Consider the following 18330-nt stretch of genomic DNA (forward strand, 5'->3'; position numbering starts at 1 on the left):
CTCAGTACCCCCCCTTTCCCCGTCACTGCAGCCCCCTGCTCCCCAGCCCCTTCCCCTCCCCCAGCCCTGTGAGACCCCCTTGCAGCTCCTGCAGCTCCTCGCTCCCTCTCGACCTCCCCGTTTCACCCCGTGCACAGAGACCCCCACAACCTCCTGAGCTCCCAATGCCCGTGCACAGCCCCCCCTTCCTCCTGCCCCCTCTCCTCTGCTCCTGCCCCCCCAGCTCCTCCTGGACACCCCCAACCACGGCCCCCCCCGCCCTGTTGCCCCCTGGTTCCCCTGCTCCTGCAGCCCCCCAGCCCTGCTGCCCCCCCCGGTGCCCCCTTTCCCCTGCTGCCCCCCGAAGCCCCCCCGACCCTGCTGCCCCCCAGTGCCCTCTGACCCTGCTGTTCCCCCGGGTCCTTGCTGCCCCTCCCGGTGCCCTCCTGGCCCCGTTGCCCCCCGGTTGCCCCTGGCCCCGCAGCCCCGTCGGGCCGCGCAGCGCCGGGCCCGTCAGCACCGGACAGCTCCCGCCGCCGCCCCGCCCCGGCACGGCCCCAGCGCCCCCCCGAGCGCTCCTCAGCCCCGGACAGCCCCGGGCAGCCCTGCTCCATCCCTACAGACCCCCTGCTCCATCCCTACAGACCCCCTGCTTCACCCCTACAGCCCCCCTGCACCTCCTACAGCCCCCCGCCCACACACACTGCTCCCTGCAGCCCCCTGTCCCCCGTACAGCCCCCTGCCCCTCCATACAGCCCCCTGTCCCCCCGTACAGCCCCCTGCCCCTCCATACAGCCCCCTGTCCCCCCGTACAGCCCCCTGCCCCTCCCTATACAGCCCCTTGTCCCCCCATACAGCCCCTTGTCCCCCCATACAGCCCCCTGTCCCTCCCCATACAGCCCCCTTGTCCCCCCATAGCGCCCCCTGCCCCTCTCTGGACAGCCCCCTGCCCCTCCATGCAGCCCCCCATACAACTCCCCGCAGACCCCCGCCCCTCCCCTCTCGCCTTCCCTCTGTGGTTCCCGTAGAGCGCTCTGACTCTCCCCCCGCAGAGCCCCCCGGACAGCTCCGACTCTCCCCGCACAGCCCACCCGCCCCGTCCCTTCCACACCCCCTTACGCATCCCCCCCCCCCCTCTGTGCGCCCCCCCCCAACTCCTACACAGCCCCAGCACCCCCCTGAGCCTCCCCCCTCCCCGTACCCACCTCCATCCCCTCCCTCCACCGCCCCCCACCTCCCCGCACAGCCCGATAACAACCGCCCGCCCCTCCCAGACCCCCCCCCAGCTTCCCAGCCTCCACCGGCCCCCTCTCCTGTCCACGCCCCCTCCCCGCCCGCCCCGCGCCCCCCGCGCTCCCCGCCCCGCATCCCCCGCCCCGCGCTCCCCGCCCCGCATCCCCCACCTCGCTCTCCCCGCCCCGCGTCCCCCGCCCCGCATCCCCCGCCCCGCGCTCCCCGCCCCGCATCCCCCGCCCCGCGCTCCCCGCTCCCCGCCCCGCGTCCCCCGCCCCGCATCCCCCGCCCCGCGCTCCCCGCCCCGCGCAGCTCCGCAGTCCGGCGCAGCCCCGGCCGGGAGAAGATGGCGGATCGCGCCGAGATGTTCTCGCTCTCCACCTTCCATTCGCTTTCGCCGCCCGGCTGCAGGTGAGCCCGGCGCGGGGGGCCGGTGATGCGGGGGCCGGTGGCGCGGGGGGCCGGTGGCGCGGGGTGGGGGGGGGGCGATGCGGGGCCCTTCGCGCCGCACCGCCCTTGGCACCGGCGCGGGGTGGGGGGAGGCGGCGCTGTGGTGGGCCCGGGACCCCCCCGTTCATCTCCGCTCGTTCCGCCCGTTCACCTTGTGCTGCCGGGGCCGCGCAGGCCGCCGGCGCTTCCCGGTGCGGGGATTAACGACGCAGCGGCCGCCGGCCGCATCCCCCCCGCAGCATCCCTCCGGGGCTGGGGGGCGCCGGCGCTGGGGGTCCGCGCTGCCCACCCCCTCCCCTGGCCGAGGCAGTGCCCCCCGGGCCGAGCCCCCCGCCGCGGCTCGGCCGTGCCCGGGGCCGCCGCATCCCGCCGGTGCGGGGGGGCCGCCGCCTCCTCTTTGTCTCTCCCGCCGCGCCGCAGCGGCCCCGGCGACGGGCCCGGAGGGAGCGGGGGTCGCCGCCGGGCCGGGGGCTCCGCGGCCGACGAGGGTTTGGGGGTCCCGAGAGGGTTCGGAGGGCTGGTGCGTGATGAAAGCAGCGCCTCCCCCCCCCACCCCATCCCCCCGCAACCCCCGGGAGCGCTGCCAGGGCCCGGGGGTCACCTTAGCGCAGGGTCGCGGTGCCCGCGCCCCCCGGGGGTCCGCAGCTCGCCTGGCCCTGGCGGGACCCCGTGCGGGCCAGGGTCTGCGGGGAGCGGGGCGGGACAGGGGCTGGGTGCGGGATGGGCTGGCCCCGCAGTGGTCGGGGGGAGGACGGGTGGGAGGTGGCGGCAGGGAGCGGCGGGACCCCCGGCGCTGTGGGGTCTGGGAGGGCGGCCTGAGTTGGTTCTGGCCTGTGCTGGGCACGTCTCAGGGCTGCTCCCTGGGGAGTGTCCCCTTCCCCTCTGTCCCCCTCCATGTCCCTCTCGTGTCCCCTCCGTGTCCCCTCCATGTCCCTCTCGTGTCCCCCTCCGTGTCCCCTCCATGTCCCCCTCCATGTCCCCTTCTCCCCATGTCCCCCTCCATGTCCCCTTCCCCCCGTGTCCCCCCCATGTCCCCTTCCCCCTTTGTCCCCCCTGTGTCCCCCCGTGTCCCCTCCCTGTCCCTGCACACGGGCCGGTGCCGTCGCTGCGTGTGGTGGTGCAGGGAGGGGAGGACGCGGCCTCTGCTGTGCCTGCTCGGTTCCTTTCTGCCTCTTGCCCGGCATTTAGGCCCCAGCACTTCTCTGGGGGTCTCACCGGGTCCCCCCCACTCAGTGCTCAGTGCTGGTTTCTACCCTTTGCTGTGCCAGAGGCCTGAGGCAGGGACGTGTCCCAGCGGGAGCTGTGAGCAGGATGGAGCCCCCCGGGCCTGGGGCTGAGCCGCTGCTGCTCGTGTCCCCCTGCCCTGGATGGAGCCCCCCAGGCCTGGCTCCTCTGCCCTGGGGCTGAGCCGCTGCTGCTCGTGTCCCCCTGCCCTGGATGGAGCCCCCCGGGCCTGGCTCCTCTGCCCTGGGGCTGAGCCGCTGCTGCTCGTGTCCCCCTGCCCTGGATGGAGCCCCCCAGGCCCGGCTCCTCTCCCCCTGAGCTCGGTGCCTCGGTGCTGAGCCGCTGCTGCTCGTGTCCCCCTGCCCTGGATGGAGCCCCCTGGGCCTGGCTCCTCTCCCCCTGAGCTCGGTGCCTCGGTGCTGAGCCGCTGCTGCTCGTGTCCCCCTGCCCTTGCTGGGAGGGGTGAGCGCAGCCTCTCCCACGGGAGCGTTCAGTCCCCAAGGTCCCTGATGCTGCCCCGAGCCCTGGGGCCACAAAGCCCCTCTGCAGGCGACAGTGGGCTGGGGCTGTGACCCCCATCCTGCCAGAGCCTGGGGAGCTGTGCCAGTCCCGGGGAGCTGGCTTAAACCCCCGGGGCCGCCGTGGCAGCGAGTGCCCCCAGACCCAGCTGAGTGCCCACGAGCCCCCCGAGCCTGGCAGGGCCAGGGGGGCAGGGATGAGGTCCTGGCTGTGGCCAGCACCAGCGGTGCAGCCTCTGTGCCCTGGTTCAGTGGGGTCCTGCAGGGGCCGAATCCGGATTGTGCCCTTTCCAAGGAGGCCTGGGGCTGGGGGGCTGGGAGCCCTTGTCGGGGGGGAAGGAGAAGCCGGTGAAGATGACTTGGCTGGGAGGGATTGGTTTGGGGTGCATGCAGTGGGGCCTTGGCAGGGCTCCTGAGGGGTGGCTCCTGCCTCCCAGCCCATGGCACCAGCCCAATGGGGTGGCCACAGGTCCAGCCGTGGGTGCTGGTCACAGGGTTTGGGGTGGGTGCTGCTGGCCAGGGCCAGGCCCCCGAGGGTCAGCACCCAGAGGAGTGGGCACAGAGAGGGATGGGCACACGCTGCCGTGCCTGTCCCTGAGGGAGAAGCCATTGCAGAACGCTGCCGGTGCCAAGCGTCCGGGGAGCTGGGCTGAAAACCATCAGCAGATTCACTCTGTGTGTGGCTGCCTGGGAAGCCTGGCCCTGGCAGCTCCCTGCACCCCAGTGTGTGTGCTGCTGTGTGTGCTGCTGTGTGTGCTGCACAGCTCTGCTGCCCCTGCCCCAGGCCAGCCTGGCATTGGGACCCCTTTGCTCTGCCCAGCCCTGCACAGCTCTGCTCCCCCTGCCCCAGGCCAGCCTGGCATTGGGACCCCTTTGCTCTGCACAGCTCTGCTCCCCCTGCCCCAGGCCAGCCTGGCATTGGGACCCCTTTGCTCTGCACAGCTCTGCTCCCCCTGCCCCAGGCCAGCCTGGCATTGGGACCCCTTTGCTCTGCACAGCTCTGCTCCCCCTGCCCCAGGCCAGCCTGGCATTGGGACCCCTTTGCTCTGGCCTTGGCTCAGCCCAGGGCAAGGCAGAGGCAGTGGGGCTGCTTCGAGTCTCCCTGCACCTGCAGCGATGGGGCTGCCTCTGCTCTGGCTGCAGTGGGGCTATGGCCAAGGTCCCCAAGGGTCCCCTCGGGGAGGCTGCATGGCCAGGCTGGCTCTGGCTGCCAGCCCCTTCCTGCCATGGCAGCCTCATCCGTAAGCCCGACTTCATCCCTGTGCCCATCCCCATCCCCATGCTCATCCCCATCCCTGTGCCCATCTCTGTCCCCATGCTCATCTCCATCCCTGTGTTCATCCCCATCCCTGTGCCCATCCCCATGCTCATCTCCATCCCCATGCTCATCCTCATCCCTGTGCCCGTCTCCGTCCCTGTGCCCGTCTCCGTCCCTGTGCCCATCCCCATCCCTGTGCTCATCTCCATCCCTGTGCTCATCCCCATCCCCATGCCCATCTCTGTCCCCACGCTCATCCCCATCCCTGTGTTCATCCCCATCCCTGTGCCCATCCCCATGCTCATCTCCATCCCTGTGCCCATCTTCATCCCTATGCCCATCCCTGTGCCCATCTCCATCCCTGTGCCCATCCCCATCCCTGTGCCCATCCCCATCCCTGTGCCCATCTCTGTCCCCATGCTCATCCTCATCCCTGTGCCCGTCTCCGTCCCTGTGCCCGTCTCCGTCCCTGTGCCCATCCCCATCCCTGTGCTCATCTCCATCCCCATGCCCATCTCTGTCCCCACACTCATCCCCATCCCTGTGCTCATCTCCATCCCTGTGCTCATCCCCATCCCCATGCCCATCTCTGTCCCCATGCTCATCCCCATCCCTGTGTTCATCCCCATCCCTGTGCCCATCCCCATGCTCATCTCCATCCCTGTGCCCATCTTCATCCCTATGCCCATCCCTGTGCCCATCTCCATCCCTGTGCCCATCCCCATGCCCATCCCTGTGCCCATCCCCATCCCTGTGCCCATCCCCATCTCCATCCCTGTGCCCATGCCCATCTCTGTCCTCACCCCCATGCCCATCCCCGTGCCCATCCCCATCTCCATCCCTGTGCCTATCCCTGTGCCCACTCCTGTGCCCATCCCCAGCTCAGCAGCGCCGTGACCTAGAAATTTCACCCACGGGTTGTCACGGCGGTCGCTCCCTGCTGAGAGGGAACAGCCTCCCTGGGCAGCCAGAGCCTGGCTGCAGGGCAGGAGCCGTGCCACGATGTCCCGTGCCACGATGTCCCGTGCCACGATGTGCTGTGCCACGATGTCCCATGCTCTGATGTGCTGTGCCACGATGTGCCGTGCCATACTAGCCGTGTGTGTCCCCTCAGCCAGGACAAGGACTGTCAGAGCTGTTGGTGCACTGGTGAGGGGTCCCAGGGCAGTGGGAGCAGAGCCTGGCCGGGGGTCTGCAGGCCCTGGCAGGTCTCCATGCTGGGAGGCCCCACGGCTGGGCTGCTCCTGCTCACTCACCCACCTCCCTCCTGCCTTGGGTGGTCGAGGGACCCCTGGGGCTCCAGCCTGCCCTGGGGAGCACAGCCTGGCAGCAGCAGGACCCTGCTCCTAACCCCTGTCTGTGGGGCTGCAGCCACCCCTATCTCTGGGACTAGGGGTACAGACCTTGCTCCCCACCACCCCCAGGGTCCTGCAGCCCCATCACAACCAGCCCCATCACAGCCAAACCAGCCCCATCACAACCAGCCCCATCACAACCAGCCCCATCACACCAGCCCCATCACAGCCAAACCAGCCCCATCACAGCCAGCCCCATCACACCAGCCCCATCACAACAGCCCCGTCACAACCAAACCAGCCCCATCACACCAGCCCCATCACACCAGCCCCATCACAACAGCCCCATCACAGCCAAACCAGCCCCATCACACCAGCCCCATCACAACCAGCCCCATCACAACAGCCCCATCACAGCCAAACCAGCCCCATCACAACAGCCCCATCACAACCAGCCCCATCACAGCCAAACCAGCCCCATCACACCAGCCCCATCACACCAGCCCCATCACAACAGCCCCATCATAGCCAAACCAGCCCCATCACACCAGCCCCATCACAACCAGCCCCATCACAACAGCCCCATCACAACCAGCCCCATCACAACCAAACCAGCCCCATCACAGCCAGCCCCATCACACCAGCCCCATCACAACAGCCCCATCACAACCAAACCAGCCCCATCACACCAGCCCCATCACAACAGCCCCATCATAGCCAAACCAGCCCCATCACACCAGCCCCATCACAACCAGCCCCATCACAACAGCCCCATCATAGCCAAACCAGCCCCATCACACCAGCCCCATCACAACCAGCCCCATCACAACAGCCCCATCACAGCCAAACCAGCCCCATCACAACAGCCCCATCACAACCAGCCCCATCACAACCAAACCAGCCCCATCACAACCAGCCCCATCACAACAGCCCCATCACAACCAGCCCCATCACAACCAGCCCCATCACAACCAAACCAGCCCCATCACACCAGCCCCATCACAACCAGCCCCATCACAACCAGCCTCATCACAACAGCCCCATCACAACCAAACCAGCCCCATCACACCAGCCCCATCACAACCAGCCCCATCACAACCAGCCTCATCACAACAGCCCCATCACAACTAGCCTCATCACAACAGCCTCATCACAGCCAAACCAGCCCCATCACAACAGCCCCATCACAGCCAGCCCCATCACACCAGCCCCATCACAACCAAACCAGCCCCATCACACCAGCCCCATCACAGCCGAGGCCGCGGCTCCCCACCGGCTCTGGGTTTTTGCCACAGATGTGTGAGTGTTGATGCTGTCTCTGGCCTACTTCAGGGAATTATGTGATTAGGGGAAATCTTTCTCCCTGTGAATCGGGAGCGAGCGCCCGTGGGGGTGAGGGGCTGGGGAAGGGCGGGTTGGGACAGGAGCAGGAGACAAACGGGGGGCAGCAGCGTGACCCCGCTTGCCTGGGGCTCTGCTCCCGCTGCCGGCTGTGTGCCCCCAGCCCTGTCCCCACCTAAAGAGCCACGTTCCCTTGAGGCTGGGTTGGGGGGAGCCCTGGGTGTCCCCAGGCACTGTGGGGGTGGGCAGAGGGTCCCGGATGGCACCTCCCACCCTCCAGAGCCGCCGGGAGCGGTCGGGTTCCGTTTCCTCACCCCAGACCCTGCCAACACGTGTCGCCTTTTTCCTTCCTTGCCTGTTTTTCCCCCTTTCCCTGCAGAAACCGCTGGTTTCTGTGACACCCCCGTTCCTCCCAGAGCGGCTCTGCTCCGCTCCTCTGCCTGCCCTCACCCCGGGGCGGGCAGGGCAGGGCTGGGGGGCACACAGCCCCCTCGCTGCCCCCATCCCAGTGCCCGGGCAGCGCTGCAGGATGGTGCCCAGCTCTGTTTCGGCTCACACCGACGGGAACCCCACGGCACAGGTCACCCCAAAGCTACCAGCAGCAGTGACCATCCCCTCCTGCCTCAGCCCTGGCATCTGCCTGGGATCAGAGAATCAGAGTCATTGGGGATGGAACAGACCCTGGAGCTGCTGCAGCCCCAGCCCTGAGCCCTCACCCTGCCCCAGCCAGCACTGACCCCTCAGCACCTCACCCCATGGCTTTGGGGTCCCTCCAGGGCTGGGCACTCCCCCAGCTCCCTGGGCAGCCTGGCACAGGGCTCACACCCCTCTGAGGGAAACAGTTCTGCCTCAGCTCCAGCCTCAGCCTCCCCTGGGGCAGCTCCAGCCCCTTTCCTCTGGGGCTGTTGCTCATGGCTGGGGAGCAGAGCCCGACCCCCAGCTCCCTGCAGCCTCCTGACAGGGAGTGGCAGAGAGCAGCGTTGCCTGGGGTTTGGCTCAAGGGATTTGGCTGTGCTGGGAATGTGGGTGCTGCCCACCGTGGTGGTGGCTTTGACACCTCTGTGTGGCACAGCTCCTGGTGCTGTGGGGGGAGCGGGAGGTGTTTCCCCATGGTGTGACAGCCCAGCCCCTCTCCCCAGGCCCCCCCAGGACATCAGCCTGGAGGAGTTCGACGACGAGGACCTGTCAGAGATCACGGACGACTGCGGCATCGGCCTCAACTACGACTCGGACCACTATGAGAAGGTGCCAAGCGCAGGGACCCCGGGAGCGCCGGGCAAAGCCCCCCCAGAGCCCAGGGGGCCGAGCCCAGGGACCCCTGGCATGGCTGGGCACCCCAGGGCCTGTTGTGGTGGGAGTGGATGAGCTGCCAGGCCAGTGCTGGGGAGGTGATGCCGTGATGGTGGGAGCAGAGGTGCTGCCAGGCTGGCACTGGGGAGGTGATGCCATAGTGCTGAGAGCAGAGGTGCTGCCAGGCTGGCACTGGGGAGGTGATGCCATAGTGCTGAGAGCAGAGGTGCTGCCAGGCTGGCACTGGGGAGGTGATGCCATAGTGCTGAGAGCAGAGGTGCTGCCAGGCTGGTACTGGGGAGGTGGTGCCATGGTAGTGAGAGCAGAGGTGCCGCCAGGCTGGCACTGGGGAGGTGGTGCCATGGTGGTGAGAGCAGAGGTGCTGCCAGGCTGGTGCTGCCAGGCTGGCACTGATGAGGTGGTGCAATGGTGGTGAGAGGAGAGGTGCTGCCAGGCTGGCACTAGGGAGGTGATGCCATGGTGTTGAGAGCAGAGGTGCTGCTGAGCTGGCACTGGGGAGGTGATGCCATAGTGCTGAGAGCAGAGGTGCTGCCAGGCTGGCACTGGGGAGGTGATGCCATAGTGCTGAGAGCAGAGGTGCTGCCAGGCTGGTGCTGCCAGGCTGGCACTGGGGAGGTGGTGCCACGGTGGTGGGAGCAGAGGTGCTGCTGAGCTGGCACTGGGGAGGTGATGCCATGGTGGTGTGAGCAGAGGTTCTGCTGAGCTGGCACTAGGGAGGTGATGCCATGGTGGTGGGAGCAGAGGTGCTGCCAGGCTGGCACTGTGGAGGTGATGCCATGGTGGTGCGAGCAGAGGTCCTGCCAGGCTGGTGCTGCCAGGCTGGCACTGGGGAGGTGGTGCCATGGTGGTGGGAGCAGAGGTGCTGCCAGGCTGGTGCTGCCAGGCTGGCACTGGGGAGGTGGTGCCATGGTGGTGGCCGTGCCGTGGCTGCTCACTCCCCCTGTGCCACATCCCCAGGACTGCCTGGTGCTGGAGCGTGGGGAGCAGCCGCACCCCGTCTGCACCTTCCAGGACGACTTCCAGGAGTTTGAGATGATCGACGACAACGAGGAGGAGGAGGAGGAGGAAGAGGAGGAGGAGGGCAACGAGCTGGAGGCTCCACCATCCCCTTCGGCCTCACCCATCCCCTCGCCCGCCCTCGAAGAGACACAGAAGCACCGTCCCACCACCCTCAACCTGACAGCCCCGGGCACCCAGGTGAGAGGGGGGTGCCCAGGAGGGGTCTCTGCCCCCTGCGCCCTGGGGCTGGCCGAGGGGCACAACACGGGGTGCGGCGTGGGAAGGGGCCCCGCAGCGGTGGGCTCTGCCCGGGGGGGTGGGCTGAGGGCTGCCAACACGCCATGTGCGTCCCACCCCTGTGCCCAGAGCCGTGCCAGGGCTGCCCCGGGGCAGGGGGTCCCCGTGTGCCCGCGCAGGCGTGTGGCTGTGCCGCCGTCCGTGGGCTGTGCCGCCGCAGTGCGTGGGAGCCGCGTGCCGAGCCGCGCCGCCTGCAGCCGGCTGCGTTGCCATGGTGCTGGGGGGGCTCTTGGCAATCTCAGCTCCCCCCTTCCTGGGCAGGCACCGCACTCTGCTGGGAGAGGGGGCTGCTGGGGGCTGGGGGTCGCAGCCAGGACAATGCAGGGGGGTGGGCTCTGCCCTAGAGGCTGCCAGCCCTGACCCGCTGCACCCTGGCAAAGCCAAACCCCACCGGGCACCTCGGTCTGTCATCCCACTGGGCACGACCAGAGCCCCCAGCGATGGCCAGATTTGGTGCCCATCATGCTCTGGCCTCCTTGCACCAGCCCAGGGGGGTGACACAACCCTGCTCCTGGGGTACTGTCTCCCCAGCACCCATTCCCATACCCCCCCAGGACCTCCACACCCGTGGCACACGGTGCCCGCCCCGCTGCCTAAGCTCCTGCTCGGTGGGATTATCGCTGCCTGTGCTTCCTGCCGGGACTAATCCACAGCTGCTGCCGTGCCGGCCGGCACAGCCCCAGCCCTGCCAGCTCCTGCCTGCACAGCCCCGGCCCCATCAGCTCCTGCAGCCCACAGCCCCAGCCCTGCCAGCTCCTGCAGCCCACAGCCCCAGCCCTGCCAGCTCCTGCCTGCACAGCCCCAGACCCACCAGCTCCTGCAGCCCACGGCCCTGACCCCACCAGCTCCTGCCTGCACAGCCCCAGACCCACAAGCTCCTGCAGCCCACGGCCCTGACCCCACCAGCTCCAGCCTACACAGCCCCAGACCCACCAGCTGCTGCAGCCCACGGCCCCTGCCCCACCAGCTCCTGGCTGCACAGCCCTGGCCCCACCAGCTCCTGCAGTGCACAGCCCCCAGCCCTGGCCCTGCCAGCTCCTGCAGTGCACAGCCCCCAGCCCTGACCCCACCAGCTCCTGGCTGCACAGCGCTGGCCCCACCAGCTCCTGCAGTCCCCGGCAGCTTTGGCAGCAGCAGGATCTCTCTCGCTGGTGCCGAGCTCGGTGCTGGGGGTGATGGGGTGCAGCGGGGCCCTTGCCTGGGGTCCCGGGGGGTTGGCAGCGGTTCCAGCACGTCCCCTGATGGGGGTTGTCCCTGGGGCTCTGTGGATGGGCCGTGTGCCATCCCTTGGTCCCGCTCTGCAGCGGGTGCTGCCGGCCAGGGGAGCTGGGGACGGCGCGGCCCTAATCCCCATAAGCCCCGTGGCACGTGGCCTGGGCGCTGCCAGAGCAGCAGGGAGCACCGAGCCATGGCCAGGGGCATCCTCAGGCACCTTGGCCGTCCCTGTGCCACAGCCAGCCTGGCTGCCTCCCCTTGCCGGGTCCCCAGACGCGCCTGACACCCCATCCCTGTGCTCATGCTCCCCTCCCCGGCTCTGCTCTTTCCCCAGGACTCCCTGAACAACAACGGCAGCTTCCCGCTGCCCGCTCAGCGCACCAGCTGGCAGGACACCCTTCTCCACTCCTCCTCCTCCTCTTCCTCACACACTGGTGAGCGTGGGATGGGGATGGGGGTGTCGATCCGGGGGGCAGGGGCTGGCTCTGACCCCTCGGGGGGGGCTTGGGGCTGACGCCGGGGCTCTGCCCTTCCCTTGCAGGACACTCATCTCCCCACGCCTGCATCCAGGACGGACCCTGCCTGGAGAGCCCGAAGGGGCCGCTCCCCGCCCGGGCCGGGCAGCCCCCTGCCTCGCTGCAGCCCTCCCCCTTGGACTCGCAAGGCAACAGCCACGAGTCCCTGGCACATGGTAACCCATCGCCCCCGAGAGCCGGGCAAGACCATAACATGAATGTCATCTCCTGCGCGCCGCGAGCACCGCAGTCCCCGCCGCGCCTCCGCCAGCCGCCCCCTGAACCGTGTCTCTCTCCAACAGGGCCTTTGGCTGCTCCCGGCCGCCCCGACGCCGGCTCCTCACCACGCGCCCCCGCGGCCGCCGCCGGCCCCCGCGCCCCGCCAAAGCCCCACGCGGCCGGCGCCCGGGAAGGGGGCGGCCGGGGGGCCGGGAGCCCGGGGTCTCCAACAGCCCCCCACCAGCAGCCGGGCTCCCCGCGGCCCCGGCAGGAGTCGGCGGTCGCGGCCGAGCGGTGCGAGGGGCAGGGTGACGGGGCACCAGGCGCCTACGTGCGCCCCGCGGGGCCGGCGGAGCCGCTGAGCTCCGACGGGGAGGGGCCCCGGCCCGGGCGGGCGGCCGGCGTGCGCGGGCACCCCTCGGGCTCCTCGGAGACCACCTCGCCCTCGTCGGACCCCGGCATCGAGGCCGATCTCACCAGCAGGACCGCCAAGCCCTTCCTGCCCGGCGGCCGGCACGGCGAAGAGCTCAGCTCGCCCGGCTCCGACTCGGACGTGGAAGGGGAGATCGAGGCGGCTTTCGCCGGCGGGCGCCTGGTCAGCAACATGATCTCGTCCATCTCGGAGACGGAGCTGGACCTGAGCAGCGACAGCAGCAGCGGCAGGTCCTCGCACCTCACCAACTCCATCGAGGAGGCCAGCTCGCCCACCTCGGAGGCTGAGCTGGAGACGGAGCTGGAGGCCCCCGGGCTGATGGGTATCAAGGACTCCCTGCTGCTGGACAAGGCAAAGGAGGAGGAGGAGGAGGAGAGCCTGGCGAGGGAGCTGCCGGAGCGCGGCGTGCTGAGGCGGGAGAGCCTGGCCGAGCTGAAGATGGAGAGCTACTACGACAGCCTGAACCCCGCCGACTCCCCCGCGCCCGCAGACCAGACGCACATCTCCGCCTCCAGCCCCCTGGACCTGAAGATCGACCCCGACCACAGCCTGGAGAGCATCCGGCGCTCCTTCTACCTGCCTGTGGGGCCCAAGCTGATGCCCGAGGCCGACGAGGACGACAACAGCGAGTACGACTCGGACTCGGAGTCGGAGCCCGACCTGAGCGAGGACTCGGACTCGCCCTGGCTGCTCAGCAACCTGGTCAACAAGATGATCTCCGAGGGCTCCTACCCCATCAAGTGCCCGGACGAGTGCTTCCAGCAGACCCACTCGCTCTGCGACACCATCTCCCCGGCTTCCGACCTGGAGCCCGAGATGCCGAGCGAGGCGCTGGACGTGGAGCCCGGCTGCCGGGACTCAGCGGCGCGCCCGGGGGACGCGGCCGCCCTGCCGCGCTGCCAGCGCGCCATCGAGCTGGTGGACATGGAGACGCTGCGCAGCTCCCTGCAGCGCGCCGAGGACGAGCGGGCGCCAGGCTGCGGCGTGGAGCCGCTGCCGGAGCTGCCCGCCGACGAGCCGGGCCCTTTCCTCTTCCTCAGCAACCCCACCAACGACACCATCGCCCCCGTCTTCCCGGCCGCCAGGCTGGCTGCCTCCGACGTCCTGGCAGGCTTCGGCTGCCGGCCCGCGCCGCCCCGCGCCTCTCCCTGCGCCGAGGCGCGTGCCGGCGAGCGCCGGGGCGCCACGGGGCCGCGGGACTGGGCCGTCGGCAGGGACCCGGCCTCGGGCGCCTTGGAGGCCGACGACATGATCGACGACGTGCGGTTAGAGCCCCAGGGGCAGGGCCCCGCCGCCAGCCCGCCCGCCGGCCGCGGCTCCACCGCCAAGACCAACCGCGGCTTCGCCATGGCGCGCGGTGAGGAGGACGAGGCGCCGTTCCTGAAGGGCTCCCCCTTCCCCGAGGACCCGCCGGCGCCCGGGGAGCCGCGGGCGCTGGACGAGTCGCTGGCCTACGACTCGGTGAAGTACACGCTGGTGGTGGACGAGCACACGCAGCTGGAGCTGGTGAGTCTGCGGCGCTGCACCTCGGTGCTGAGCGACGACAGCGACCTGCTGCGGGCCTGCGAGCGCTGCGAGCTGGACGACGAGGCGGCGTTCGGGGACGGGCTGGGCGCCCCCGACGCTCACAGCTCCTCCGAGGACTCGTCCCCTGAGGCTGACCTGCAGTTCTCCAAGAAGTTCCTCAATGTCTTTGTCAACAGCACCTCACGCTCCTCCAGTAAGTGACCCGTGCCAGGCCGTGCCATGCCAGGCTGCGCCGGGCTGCTCGGCGTGCTGGCAGCAGCCTGGCTGCCCTCTGACATCCTGCAGAGGGTGAGGCTGGGGCTGAGGCAGAACTGTTTCCCTGAGAGGGGTGTGAGCCCTGTGCCAGGCTGCCCAGGGAGCTGGGGCAGTTCCCAGCCCTGGAGGGACCCCAAAGCCCTGGGCTGAGGTGCTGAGGGGTCAGTGCTGGCTGGGGCAGGGCAGGGCTGGGGCTGCAGCAGCTCCAGGGGCTTCTCCAACCCAAATGGTTCCGTGGTTCTGTCCCTGTGTGGCACGGCACAGGGGGCTGCAGGGGGCACAGGGCTGGACCTGGAGGCCATGGCCGATCCCCATCCTCACACCAGCACCCGCCAGAGCCTCGGCCTCGGGCTGCAGTTGGGTGTCACAGGGCCAGGGGCTCGGGTGGGACCCCCCAAGGAGGCCCCCACGGGCAACAGCCATCTGCTGCCCCCACCCCGAGGGTCTCGCAGCCCCCTGGGGTGGACAGGGGCTGGGGAGGTGTCCCCTGGGAGCTGCCCCCAGCCCCACGGCAGCCGCCTCCTCCGCAGGCACGGAGTCCTTCGGGCTGTTCTCCTGCATGGTGAACGGGGAGGAGCGGGAGCAAACGCACCGCGCCGTGTTCAGGTGAGCGCCCAGCCCGGCCTCCGGGGTCTCACGGGACCCCCCTCCCGCAGCCCTGCCTCACTCCTTCCCTGCGCCCCCTCCCCAGGTTCATCCCTCGCCACGAGGACGAGCTGGAGCTGGATGTGGACGACCCCATCCTGGTGGAGCTGGAGGAGGATGACTATTGGTACCGGGGCTACAACATGCGGACAGGGGAGAGGGGCATCTTCCCCGCCTTCTACGCCCACGAGGTGGTCGGCCAAGCCCGGGATGCCATCGGTAGGAGCCTTGTGGGGTGCCCAGGGACGTGGGGAGGGGGCTGTGGGGGGGCCTCGAGGCACTGTCTGCTCGTCCCTTCCCGCTGCACAGGCCTGAAGAGGAACCCGTGCTGGGTGGAGAGGTTCAACGTGCAGTTCCTGGGCTCGGTGGAGGTGCCGTACCACCAAGGCAACGGCATCCTCTGCGCTGCCATGCAGAAGGTGAGCCCCCGGGGAGGGGGTGTGGGTGCAGCTCCCTCCTCCTCGCACCACCCTGACCTACCCCCTGCCCCCCAGATTGCCACCACCAGGAAGCTGACGGTGCACCTGCGCCCACCGGCCAGCTGCGACCTGGAGATCACGCTGCAGGGCATCAAGCTCATCCTGACCGTCACCGAGTACAGCCATGACGAGGAGGTGTGTGGGGGCACGGGGGGCGTGCGGGGGGCATGAGGGGTGTGGGGGGCACGGGGGGTGTGTGGGGGCACGGAGGGTGTGTGGGGGGCACGGGGCTGTGTGGGGGCACGGGGAGTGTGTGGAGACACAAGGGATGTGTGGGGGGCATGAGGGGTGTGGGAGGCACAGGGGGTATGTGGGGGACACGGGGCTGTGTGGGGGGCACAGGGGTGTGTGGGGGGCACAGGGGTGTGTGGGGGGCACAAGGGGTGTGGGGGGCATGAGAGGTGTGTGGGGGGCACACGGGCTGTGTGGGGGGCATGAAGGGTGTGTGGGGGGCACAAGGGGTGTTGGGGGCATGAGAGGTGTGTGGGGGGCATGGGGCTGTGTGGGGGGAACAGAGGCTGTGTAGGGGGCATGAGAGGTGTGTGGGGACACGGAGGTGTGTGGGGGCAGAGGGGGGGGCATGTGAGGGGCACGGGGCTGTGTGGGGGGCACAGGGGTGTGTGGGGGCACAAGGGGTGTGGGGGGCATGAGAGGTGTGTGGGGGGCACACGGGCTGTGTGGGGGGCATGAAGGGTGTGTGGGGGGCACAGGGGATATGTGGGGGGCAATGAAAGGTGTGTGGGGGGCACAGGGGATATGTGGGGGGCAATGAAAGGTGTGTGGGGGGCACGGTGGATGTGTGAGGGGCACAGGGAGTGTGGGGGGCACGAGGGGTGTGTGGGGGGAAAAGAGGCTGTGTGGGGGGCACAGGGGGTATGTGTGGGGGCACAAGGGGTGTGTGGGGGACACAGAGGATGTGTGGGGGCACAGGGGGTGTGTGGGGGGGCACAGGGGGTGTGTGGGGGACACGGTGGGTGTGTGGGGGGCACGGTGGATGTGTGAGGGGCACGGGGGGGCTCCTGCCCTGTGCCACACGGGCTCCTTCACCCCACACGGCCTTTTCCTTGCAGTTCGAGCGCTGCAGCCACTTCTTCCAGATGAAGAACATCTCCTTCTGCGGGTGCCACCCCCGCAACAGCTGGTGAGACCCCTCCCGAGGCACCCCCAGCCCCGAACCACCCTCCTCCCTCCCCTGCCAGGGGCACCCACACTCCCGTGCTGCCACACCGAGTCTTCCCTGCTCAGCCCCACGGGCACCCCCTTGGCAGAGCCCCCCGGGGCGGGAGCGGGGTGTGCTCCCCTCAGCCTGCCCTCTCCCCGCAGCTACTTCGGGTTCATCACCAAGCACCCGGTGCTGAGCCGCTTCGCCTGCCACGTCTTCGTCTCACAGGAGTCCATGCGGCACGTGGCCGAGTGCGTCGGGTAAGATGGGGAGGGGCTGGGGGGGGGGGGAAGGGCAAGGAGGGGGTGCAGAGGGGGCTGCAGTGCTGGGGTGCAGGCCCAGCCCGGCCCTGAGCCCCCCTCTGTCCACTTTGTTCCCCGCAGACGAGCGTTTCAGGAATATTACCAGGAGCACCTGGAGTACGCCTGCCCCACAGAGGACATTTACCTGGAGTAAGGGGGCTCCTGCTTCCACACCCCTCCAGCCCCACAGCCGGGCACAGACTGTGTCTGACCCCACAACCAGCCGGCTTGGAACCCCCTGCACACGCTCCAGCCCACCCCCCACGGACTCTCCCCGCCCCCCGCCCTCCCCCCCCCCGACCCGCATCCTCAGCGCTTCTCGGGGGGCCACAGCCGCGGGTGGGAACCCGGGGGGCGCCCGGCGCCGTGCCCTGAGCCCCGGCCGCGGGGGGCAGAGCCGCCGGCGCGGGGGGAGACGCAGCCCCCCTGCACGAGCGGAGCCATCGCGGGCTGGCACGGCCAGAGCCGCCGTGCGGGGACTGGAGACCCAAGGGGGTCGCGGGGAAACGCTTGTGGGGGCAGCGGAGGGGGGAGGAGCTCGGGGGGGTGAATAGGATTGGGGGGGCTGATGGGGGCGCGGGCAATGGGGGGGGTGCTGGGGTGAGCCCCAGCCACAAAGCCCCCGAGGCCGTGCCGCTGCCCCGCATGGCGGCAGCCCCCTCCCAGCCCCTCAGCGCCCCCCAGGAGCAGCCCCAGTGCCCCCCTGCAGCCCCCTCAGCCTGTGCCCGACCCCGCAGCCCCCCACCCCTCTCGCCGCAGTCCCTCCCCGCTCCCTCCCGGGGGGCCGCGCTGCCCGTGGTGGGCGCAGGGGCTGCGCTCGGGCCGGGGGGCTCCCCCAGCGCGGGGGTCTCGCCGCGGGTCCCCCCCCGGAGCCCCCCCTGGGCCTGAATGTATTTGCCCCGCGAGAGGAAGCGGCGAGGGCGGCCGCCGGGGCCCGAGCGCTGCAGCAGCCGCGGCCGCCCCGCTCCCCGCCGCTGTGCCTGGTCATCTCCTCCGCTTGCCGGCCCCGCGTGTCGCCCAGTGCTCGTGTCGTGACTCCGACTCCACTCCGCTCTGTGTACCGGTATTTATCTCTCCAACGACCCTGGGAGCCCCAAGCAGACGCCACTTGTACAAACCCTGGTTAAGGTTCTCCCCAACTGCCTTGTCATCACCTTGGTCTTTCAATAAAATATATGCTTGGTGTGACCACGAGGCCGGGAGGTGCTCTGGGGGGGTGTTCTTGGGGGGGATGATCTGGGGGGATGCTCTGTGGGGATGTTCTATGGGGATGCTCTGGGGGGGATGCTCTGTGGGGATGCTCTGGGGGGGATGCTCTGGGGGGATGCTCTGGGGGGGATGTTCTGTGGGGGATGCTCTGGGGGGATGCTCTGGGGAGGTGCTCTGGGGGGGATGCTCTGTGGGGATGATCTGTGGGGGATGCTCTGGGGGGGATGCTCTGGGGGGATCCTCTGTGGGGATCCTCTGTGGGGATGTTCTGTGGGGGATGATCTGTGGGGGATGCTCTGGGGAGGTGCTCTGGGGGGGATGCTCTGTGGGGATGACCTGTGGGGGATGCTCTGTGGGCGATGTTCTGGGGGCGATATTCTGGGGAGATGCTCTGGGGGGGATGTTCTGTGGGGGATGCTCTGTGGGGGATGCTCTGTGGGGGATGTTCTTGGGAGGTGCTCTGG

General features: G+C 69.7%; 1 protein-coding gene across 1 annotated transcript; it reads left to right on the forward strand.

The window, feature by feature from the left end:
* The first annotated feature begins 1545 nt into the window (after nucleotides 1-1545).
* On the forward strand, nucleotides 1546-16895 carry MAPK8IP2 (mitogen-activated protein kinase 8 interacting protein 2). The gene is made up of 13 exons (XM_062020395.1): nucleotides 1546-1623; nucleotides 8438-8543; nucleotides 9567-9806; nucleotides 11455-11554; nucleotides 11662-11811; nucleotides 11938-14007; nucleotides 14600-14675; nucleotides 14761-14933; nucleotides 15024-15133; nucleotides 15209-15328; nucleotides 16264-16334; nucleotides 16517-16615; nucleotides 16739-16895. Exons 1-13 carry the CDS (start codon nucleotides 1559-1561, stop codon nucleotides 16809-16811), a joined length of 3453 nt encoding a protein of 1150 aa, XP_061876379.1. The 5' UTR covers nucleotides 1546-1558; the 3' UTR covers nucleotides 16812-16895.
* Nucleotides 16896-18330: the final 1435 nt, after the last annotated feature.

The sequence above is a fragment of the Colius striatus genome, chromosome 1 (assembly GCF_028858725.1).
Source record: "Colius striatus isolate bColStr4 chromosome 1, bColStr4.1.hap1, whole genome shotgun sequence".
Classification (NCBI taxonomy): domain Eukaryota; kingdom Metazoa; phylum Chordata; class Aves; order Coliiformes; family Coliidae; genus Colius; species Colius striatus.